Source organism: Natator depressus, chromosome 25 (assembly GCF_965152275.1).
Source record: "Natator depressus isolate rNatDep1 chromosome 25, rNatDep2.hap1, whole genome shotgun sequence".
NCBI classification, from domain to species: domain Eukaryota; kingdom Metazoa; phylum Chordata; order Testudines; family Cheloniidae; genus Natator; species Natator depressus.
In genome coordinates this window covers 997,532-1,007,841 of record NC_134258.1, presented here as the reverse complement: position 1 = coordinate 1,007,841, position 10,310 = coordinate 997,532, and the positions used below count along the sequence as shown (strand labels likewise).

The following is a 10,310-nucleotide window of genomic DNA, read 5'->3' as shown; positions in this document are numbered from 1 at the left end:
CTCCCATCAACTAGGAGAATTGGTTGTAAATGGCTCTGTTTACTTGTAAGCCTTCCTGTATATGTGGGTGCCAGCCAGTAATGAAGTCTCACAGGACATGTGAACATGTCCCATGATACTGTAATCCATCTTAAACCTGGTGCTTTTCCATTTAGAAGGAAGGGTGGGAACTCAGAGAGAGACAAAGGATTCCTGCCTTGTGCCAAAGATATAAAAGGGGGTGGAACAGAACAAAGGGGGCTGCAGTCATGAGAAATCCCCTACTTACCACCTGAGCTGGAACTAACAAGAACTGTACCAGGGGAAAGGATTGGGCCCAGACTAGGAAAGAGTCTAGTCTGAAAGAAGCTTATTGGAACATCTCTAAGGGTGAGATTTACCTGTATTCAGTTTCTTAATGTATTAGGCTTAGACATGCGTGTTTTGTTTTATTCTACTTGGTAACTTACTTTGTTCTGTCTGTTATTTCTTGAAACCACTTAAATCCTACTTTTTATGCTTAATAAAATCACTGTTGTTTATTAATGAACCCAGAGTAAGTGATTAATATCTGGGGGAGCAAACAGCTGTGCATATCTCTCTATCAGCGTTACAGAGGGCGGACAATTTATGAGTTTACCTTGTATACGCTTTATACAGAGTAAAACAGATTTATTTGGGGTGTGGATCCCATTGGGAACTAGGTGTCTGGGTGCTGGAGATAGGTGACCTGCTGAGTGGTTTTTGGTTAAAGCCTGCAGCTTTGCAGGCGTGGTTCAGACCCAGGGTCCATGTTGCAGCAGGCTTGCATGTCTGACTCGACAAGACAGGGTTCTGGAGTCCCAAGCTGGCACGGAAGATGGGCTCAGAGGTAATTCCAGCAGCTCAGGTGACAGTCCCCAGGGGGTCTCTGTGACTGAACCCATCACAGGAGGTTCCTAGGGTTGTGTCTGGGACCGGAGATATTGGCTAGTGTCATTCAGTTGCACAATCCAAGCAGTGACTGGCCAAAAGTGCGCATTCATGTAGCTGGGAGCAGCTTACATGCCAGAGGCTGTGCGGGAACATCCCGGGAGTAGGGGTTCTCACAGCAGAGCAGGGTAGGCTGGATCCCAGAGACAAGGACTGGAGTGGCCTAGCACAGGGGTTCTCAAACTGGGGGTCAGGAACCCTTGGGGGTGTCACGAGGTTATTACATGGGGGTTTGTGAGCTGTCAGCCTCCACCCCAAACCCCGCTTTGCCTCCAGCATTTATAATGGTGTTAAATATATAAAAAAAGTTTTTAATTTTTGCGGGGGGTTCACATTCAGAGGCTTGCTATGTGAAAGGGGTCACCAGTAAAAAAGTTTGAGAGCCACTGGCCTGGCAAATCACCGGTCTGGATAACACCAAGGGAACATCACAGGGGGTTCCAGAGAGGATGGAGCTCGGCTGTTCTCAGTGGTGGCAGATGACAGGACAAGGAGTAATGGTCTCAAGTTGCAGTGGGGGAGGTTTAGGTTGGATATTAGGAAAAACTTCTTCACTAGTAGGGTGGTGAAACACTGGAATGCGTTACCTACGGAGGTGGTGGAGGTTCCTTAGAGGTTTTTAAGGTCAGGCTTGACAAAGCCCTGGCTGGGATGATTGAGTTGGGGATTGGTCCTGCTTTGAGCAGGGGGTTGGACTAGATGACCTCCTGAGGTCCCTTCCAACCCTGATAGTCTATGATTTTGTGGGGCGGGGCAGGTCCTGTGGGAGCTCGGGGGCGGGGCCAGGTGGGGTGGGTCCTGAGGGAGCTCGGGGGCGGGGCCAGGTGGGGCGGGTCCTGTGGGAGCTCGGGGGCGGGGCCAGGTGGGGCGGGTCCTGAGGGAGCTGGGGGGCAGGGCCAGGCAGTGGCCCAAGGACTTTGAGGGGGTGGGTGACGCGGGAGTCAACGCCCACGAGGTGCCCTGATCTCTCTTCGTCAGAAGCTGGAACCGGGCGACAAGGGACGGATCACGTGACGGGGACGGGGCCCACCGTACCACGCGTGCACGTTACCTCCCTCCCGGCGCTGGCGCATTGGTGCCGTCATCCGAGTTGGCATTTCTGCGCACGCGCAGCGATGGGCCCTGTGGGAGACGCGTGCAATCGTCATATGTGCGCGACCGCCTGGGGGGCGGGGCTGAGGGGTGTCGGGGAGCGCGCGCCGGCGGCATGGCGGCGGCCCGCTACCTGCGGCTGTGGCGCTGCTGGCGGCCGGGGCTGCCCGGGGGCCTTGCCCCGCTCGGTCCAGCGCGGCGGCGGCTGTACGCGGCCTGCTCCTCCGCCTCCCCGTGGGCGCTGTGGGCTCCGCGGGGCCCGGCCCCATCCCCCCCCGCCGGCCTCAGCGTCGGGCCCCGGCGACACCTGCGTGGCCTGGGCGGCCTGGGCGGCGGGGACGGGCTGGAGGGCGGCGGAGCCGAGGACGGCGGGGGCGGCGGGGCCGATCCCGCCGGGGCCCCCCCGGCCATGACGGCGCTGACCCCGCTGCTCATCCCCGAGCGCTTCCCCAACGTGCCGCTCATCGCCGTGACGCGCAACCCCGTCTTCCCGCGGTTCATCAAGATCCTGGAGGTAACTGGGGCCGGACTCCGCGGGCAGCCGGCGCGCCCCTCCGGGCGGCAGCCGCCCGGCTCCCCTCATCCCTTGTGCCTGCCCGGCTCTCATGCCTGGGGTCTGGGACGCCATCCCGTGTGCCCTGCTCGCCGCCCGCAGCCCCGCTCTCCATTTCATCGCAGCACTTGGGACCCTTTCTCCTCTCCCAGGGCTGCGCACTGCGTCCTGTTTCCCGGCAGAGCCACGGACCCCCCCTCGCGCTGGGTCGCCCTAGCGCCTCTCTACCCCTTTGCCTAATGCGTGGAGGTAAAGGGGCCGTGCTGCGGGGGCACAGACCCTCCCACCTCCTTTGCACCCTGCCAACTCTGGGGAGACAGATTGCCTGGCCCGGAAGCCTGTGCCCCTGCAAGCTGAGCTAAAGCTTCTGGACCCACACGGAGGGAGAGGAGCTCTCTGCTGGCCTAGAATGGGAGGATGTGGACTGGCAAAGTCATGTTAAAACCCCACCCTTGCTGCATCCTAGTCATGTAGAAGATGAGCATGCCTTTCTGGGAGCTCACCTATTGCAGGTTTCAGAGCAGCAGCCGTGTTAGTCTGTATTTGCAAAAAGAAAAGGAGTACTTGTGGCACCTTAGAGACTAACCAGTTTATTTGAGCATAAGCTTTCGTGAGCTACATGCATCTGATGAAGTGAACTGTAGCTCCCGAAAGCTTATGCTCAAATAAATTGGTTAGTCTCTAAGGTGTCACCTATTGCAGTTGATGCTGTGCCTTGGTCTATGCACAGATTTGGTAGAGTAACCCAGGGCTTGTCTACACTTAATTTTATATTGCTCTAACTTGCTGGCTCAGGGGAGTGAAAAAATCACCCCCCTGAGCGCTTTAAAGCGCTAGTGTAGACAGGCTCTGAGCACTGGGTGCTAATCCCCTCGTGGAGGTGGATTACCAGGAGCGCTGGGAGAGCTCTCTCCCAGTGCTCTCGCGTGACCACACTTGTACTTCAAAGCGCAGCCATGGGAGCACCTCTGTGACAGCGCTTTGAAGTTTCCAGTATAGCCATGCCCTCGGTTAGGGGTGTGATTCTATAATGAAATAGTTATACTGGTACAACCCCTAGTATGCTTGCAGTTATACTGGGGTAATGGGTCATTTTAAGGGCTGGCATAGCTTATTTGCCATCTCATGTATACTTAAAGCAGAACAACTTTTTGTCTGTAGACAAGCCCAAGACTGGAAGCATTAGTAGGGACAGGGAGCCAGGATTCTTGGGTTCTGTTAGCAAGTCTGTGGCAGAGCTATAATGTGGCCTTGAGTAAGTCAAAAGAAGGTTAAAGGAAGGAGTGGGGTACACTAGGGCCATGTGACTAGGCAGGGCACAAAAACAGGAGTCCAGAGAGAACTTTGCTTAGCCTCTTGGACCGAGAGGCAGAGGACTTGCATAGTTAGTTTTATTTTATCTCTTCTCAGTTCCAGCTGTTCATCTTGTTTACCACTATGTAAAACCAACTTGTGGCAGTTGGAGATTGCACTGCAGCTAGATTTACCAAGTGAATTTTAGGCTGTCCTTGAATGTCAGTGCTTACGCTGACTGTAAATCTTCTTTTCATCTGTTTTTATTACCATAGTGATTGTGTCCTTGATTTAGCCTTGGGTGCACATGTTCACACGTATGTGAACATGATGTATTCCTGATGTCCTTAAAGTGGCAGTGATGAGTCTCATTTCCATAGCTTATTACTGTCATAAATATAAAGGGAAGGGTAAACACCTTCAAATCCCTCCTGGCCAGAGGAAAAACCCTTTAACCTCTAAAGGGTTAAGAAGCTAAGATAACCTCGCTGGCACCTGACCAAAATGACCAATGAGGAGATAAGATACTTTCAAAGCTTGCGGGGGGGGGGGGGGGGGGGAGCGGGGGGGACAAAGGGTTCTCTCTGTCTGTGTGATGCTTTTGCTGGGACCAGAGCAGGAATGCAGGTCAGAACTCCTGTAAAGAGTTAGTAAGCAATAAATAAGCTTAGGGGGTCTTTCATGCAGGTCCCCACATCTGTACCCTAGAGTTCAGAGTGGGGAAGGAACCTTGACAATTACTTATTTTTATGGTTGTATCTTTCAGTCAGAAAACACCAAAGAAACCTCAGAGAGAGAGTGTGTCACATTTTGGGGCATGCTGACCGTGATAGTGGCCTTTCTAGTTATATGCCTGGCCATGTTCACTTTGGAATATGTCCTACTTTTTTGTACAGCTGTGTGGTTTGGCACCCTTATCACACGATTTGCAGGTGTTTAACAACACATCTAAATCTGAAACTGAATATGCTGTTTGAGTCAGGAGGATAGATGGACTTTATTTTGTGGATATTAAGCATTTGGAATGTGTAAATATTGATTCTTAGCACCTGGTAGTGCTGTATTGACAGTTTTATTGATGCTAATCTTGGAGTGAAAATATCAAGAGTCAGACCAATGTAACTTTTAATTTTTGTATGGTTATCATAATTATGTTAATAAATACTATATTAAAATGTTTGGGTTTCAAAGTTAAACACTCAAATATTAGGAAATGCCAGAATTTGGGTTTCTTGTGCAACACTCATTCTGCCCCCTTGAAAATCGGTAGGTCTGGAAGGATTCAATTTTTATTAATAAGTGTTGGTAAATGTCAAGTTCACCATACACCCACTCAAATCTATGAGAAAATAATTCCATGGATGATGATAGAAATTTACAGATAGAAAAAGCAATAAAATTGCTGCTTGAGAATTTAGTGGTTTGACTTAAGGATATTTACTTTGTATATTCTAACACGTCATGACAGTTTGTGTTTTAATGGTTAAAAAGCTCAGTGTCTACTATCATTAATTTTCCGACTTCTGGATTGTCTGATTCATTCGTAATTTCCCACCTGTGTATATAAACATTTTAAAAAACACTTAATCCATAATTCTGTGTAGCTGTGAATATTGACATAGATACAAATAGAAAAAAAAAACTTAAAAAACATAGGTTTATGAGCTGTAGCTCACGAAAGCTTATGCTCAAATAAATTTATTAGTCTCTAAGGTGCCACAAGTCCTCCTTTTCTTTTTAAAGAACATTATCATCCCTCAAAATTATTTTAAAAAATCGAATTCTGATAAGCCTGTATGTATGCATTAATGGTAGCCTTTAATTACGTGATGCTATACTAGGTTCCATACCTCATTCATTCAGTGCACTGTATGGATGGTGATCTGGGGATGAGGCATCTGTTAAGTATTCCTTCTGTCCTCATCTCAACATTCAGTGTGTAGCTTCAAACTATTTACTAACACAAATAGAACCCTACTCCAAAAATGTAATTATTCATTTCCTCGTTGTCTCTTCTAAGGTGCTCATCACTGTAGTAGCTGGGTGCCTTACTAATGTACAGCTGGGGAACCTGAGACAGATGCCTGAGGCCACACAATGTCAGTGATTCCCAACCGTGTGCTTATTCCTCCTGATCACATTGCCTTACTGCCAGAGGCACTGAGCAGCCACAGGTCTAAACAACTTCTGTTGCGATTGTGTGTGCTCAATGCTTCTGCAAATCAGGACTCTGGTATCAGAGGTTGGGCATCCAGAAAATGAAGAACACAATTAGTGACAACCTTTGAAAGTTTGGCTTAAGTGACTTATATACATCACATAGAAACTCTGTGGCAGGGATAAAATTGAGTTCTCTTGTGTGACATTCACCTGTTTAACTGCTGGACCATCCTTTCTCTTTGTGCAGTCCCTTGCTTTGTTCTGTATAAGCTAGGGCTGTCAAGTGATTAAAAAAGGTAATTGAGCGATTGATCATGCGACTAAACAATAATAGAATACTATTTATTTAAATATTTTTGGATGTTTCCTACATTTTCAAATACATTGATTTTAATTACAACACAGAATACAAAATGTACAGTGCTCACTTTATATTTTGATTACAAATAATTGCACTGTAAAAAACAAAAAAATAGTATTTCAGTTCACCTAATACAAGTTCTCTGTATAATGAAAGTTGAACTTACAAATGTAGAATTATGTACAAAAAATAACTGCATTCAAAATTAAAAATCTAAAACTTTAGAGCCTACAAGTCCACTCGGTCCTACTTCCGCCAATCGCTCAGACAAACAAGTCTGGTTACAATTTGCAGGAGAAAATGCTGCCCACCTCTTCTTTTCAGGTGACATTGTAAGTGAGATCAGGTGTTCACATGGCACTGTTGTAAGCCGGCATTGCAAGATATTTTCGTGCCACGTGAGCTAAAGATTCATATGTCCCTTCACGCTTCAACCACCATTTCAGAGGACGTGTGTCCATGCTGATGATGGGTTCTGCTCGATAATGATCCAAAGGAGAGCAGACTGACGCATGTTCGTTTTCATCATCTGAGTCAGATGCCACCAGCAGAAGGTTGATTTTCTTTTTTGGTGGTTTGGGTTCTGTAGTTTCCGCATCAGAGTGTTGCTCTTTTAAGATATCTGAAAGCATGCTCCACAGCTCATCCCTCTCAGATTTTGGAAGGCACTTCAGATTCTTAAACCTTGGGTTGAGTGCTGTATCTATCCTTAGAAATCTCACATTGGTACCTTCTTTGCATTTTGTCAAATCTGCTGTGAAAGTGTTCTTAAAACGAACATGTGCTGAGTCGTCATCTGAGACTGCTATAACATGAAATATGTGGCAGAATGTGGATAAAACAGAACAGGAGACATACAATTCTCCCCCAAGGAGTTCAGTCACAAATTTAATTAACGCATTATTTTTTAATGAGCATCATCCGCATGGAAGCATGTCTTCTGGAATGGTGGCTGAAGAATGAAGGGGCATACAAAGGTTTAGCATATCTGGCATGTAAATACCTTGTGAAGCCAGCTACAACAGTGCCAAGTGAATGCCTGTTCTCACTTTCACATGACATTGTAAATAAGAACTAGTCAGCAGTATCTCCCGTAAATGTAAACAAACTTGTTTGGCTTAGCAATTGGCTGAACAAGAAGTAGGACTGAGTGGACGTGTAGGCTCTAAAGTTTTACATTAAGTGCAGTAATGTAACAAAAATCTACATTTGTAAATTACACTTTCATGATAGAGATTGCACTACAGTACTTGTATGAGGTGAATTGAAAAATATTTTCTTGTGTACAATGCAAATATTTGTAATAAAAAATATAAAGTGAACACTGTACACTTTGTATTCTGTGTTGTAATAGAAATCAATATATTTGAAAATGTAGAAAAAATAGAAATATTTAATAAATTTCAATTGGTATTTTATTGTTTAACAGTGTGATTGATCAAGATTAATTTTTTTTTAATCGTGTGTGTTAACGCTGATTAATCAACAGCCCTAGTATAAACCTTTCAACTTCTAGAGCAAATGAGACTGAGATCCTACAAACAGCCTCAGTCATACACAGAGTTGATGTAATTCCCAAGCATGTTCCATCTTTTCACTGAATGAGGCTGGGGGTCTTGTGCAAAAAAAAAAAAAAAAAGGTATAACTAAGGCTACGATTTAGACATGGGTATTTTTAATAAGTCATGGACAGGTCACAGGCAATAAATAAAAAATCATGGCCCATGACCTGTCCATGACTTGTACTATAAATACCAGCTGGAGGGGTGGAGCTGCTGTTCCTGGGAGGGTCTGGGGGGAGCACTGCTGCTCGGGTGGTGGGGGGAAGCCACCACCCCTGGCAGGGGTGTGCCACCGCTGCTCTGGGGGAAAACCCCGGGGGAGAGCCGTTGCTTGGGGGCACTTTGGGGGGGCAGGGCCAGCAGCATCAGGGGCCACTGAGCCGCCGCTGATCCGGCCACCCCCAGGACTGTTGCCAGGGGCTGCCAAGCTGTGGCTGCTCCGGCTGCAGAAGTCTTAGAAAGTCACAGAATCCTTGAATTCTGCAACCTCTGTGACAGACATGGAGCCCTAATCATAACTGTTAGAAGAAGCCTATTTACGTTGCAAATTCCAGTACTTAAAAGTTAAAAAAAGCCAATATTTAGGTTGCCTGTGCAACATTCTTTCTGCCTGCTTCTGCTCCGCTTCAGTCCATGCAGTCTATTTAAAAGTGTCTGATGGTCTGGATATGGCCCGTGGGCTGCCTATTGACTACATCTGCTGTAAACTGTAGGTTTGCCATTCTGAACAGATTTGGAGTGGAATAGCATGGAGAGTGATTGAAGCTGATTCCCTTTCCCTGACTATATTTCACTTCAACAGCTCAATGTCATTTACAGGCAAGGATGGGATTTTGGCCTTGATCTTTTTGAAACTCAAGCTCTCTGAAGGCTGGTTTTTATTTTTCTTGTTGGTTTTGTAACCCTGTAGTCCCACAGACTTCCTACACTGGCATCGATAGCAGGACAGCATGCAAAGTGTTGATTAACAGAAATAGCAGTATCAAGGCAAAACAGGGACTGCATTAGATCAACCAAGAGTTTATTGCTCATTGTAGAATATGCACAACACTTCAATTTCAGGAGCACTATAGTGAGAGAGTTGTGATGACTGGTTTTTCAGTAGCACTTGTTCTGCAGCGAATGTTAAAAACTGACTGTTGTATAGAGAAGGCAAACAGAAGTTACACACTTTTGCATGCACTATTTTAATTTTTGGAGCGCGCTCATGGCTATTGTTTTGGTCGTGGAGCCATTAAGGAATGGAATAGGAGAATTTGCTTGGAGCAGTATGCCTTGCACATCTAGGGGGAAGAGGACTGGAAGGAGAGGAAGTTTTTTTGCCTTTTTCAAGATGTAGTAAGACAAAAGCTGCAAAGTGAAATTTTTTTAAAAAAAGATTCTTTGTTCATGTATGATAATAACCTGCCTAGGGAAACTTTAATGTTTACTTATCTTAAATATTTATATTCCTTTTAATAATCTCTCATACTTCCTTAGTATCTTTACCTAGCTTGAATGTGAATTAACACACACACTGAGAAATTCCCTCCCTTGCTGTAGTTCTCAATATTCATCAGTACTCACTGTGCCCAATGTCTGTCTAGGAAGGGCAGATACGTTCCAAATAGCCAAGAGAACAAATTTGCCTTAAAGATGTCTGTTCCGTTCTCTATAGGTTCTTGTACTGTGCTCATCAGTGTAGTATTTGAGCACCATTCAGTAATGGATTAAGGAATGTAACTAACATGTCACGTGTTTCTCATCTTCTTCCCAGACGGACGAGTCCGTGCAGGGAGTACATTGATTTTAAAATTTGTATGTGTATATGCTGCTATATATTTGTTAGAGAAGGCAGGTCAAAGAGGTGCACTGGGAGAAGTTTGTGATGCCCAATAGTTCCTGAGGGAGTTCGTTCCACAGCCTTGGACTAGGCCCCAAGAAAGCTTAGTGTGTTACTTTGGACTTACCATTACTGAATTTCATCTGCCATTGTGTTGCCCAGTCATCTAGTTTAGTTAAGTGTTTCTGATGTTCTAACTTCAACAAATTTGTGTCATCTGCAAATTTTGCCGCCTTGCTGCTCATTCCCTTTTCTGAGTTTTCAGTAAATGTTAAACAAGCCTGGACCTAGTATGGAGCTATGTAGTACTCACTGTTAATCTTTAGTCATGGGGAAAATTGACCCCTTATTCCTATTCTTGATTTCATGTTTTACAGGAAACCAGAACCCATGTTGTAACCATGTTTTAGTTTAGAAGCCTCCCAAAGTTCTCCAACATGCTTTTCTTGCTTGTGTAGGGTGTCAGTACAGGCAAGAAAAGCTAGTGTATCACAGTGTTACCCAACAGCCGTGCTT

At 45.9% G+C, this 10,310-nt stretch overlaps 1 protein-coding gene across 1 annotated transcript in view; it reads left to right on the top strand.

Moving 5' to 3' along the window:
• Positions 1-2,400: 2,400 nt before the first annotated feature.
• Positions 2,401-10,310, top strand: part of LONP1 (lon peptidase 1, mitochondrial) — a 48,010-nt gene continuing 40,100 nt past the window's right edge. The window contains exon 1 of the mRNA XM_074939193.1: positions 2,401-2,557. Coding sequence (XP_074795294.1) covers positions 2,453-2,557 — 105 coding nt within the window. The 5' untranslated portion in view covers positions 2,401-2,452. The remainder of the gene's footprint in view (positions 2,558-10,310) is intronic.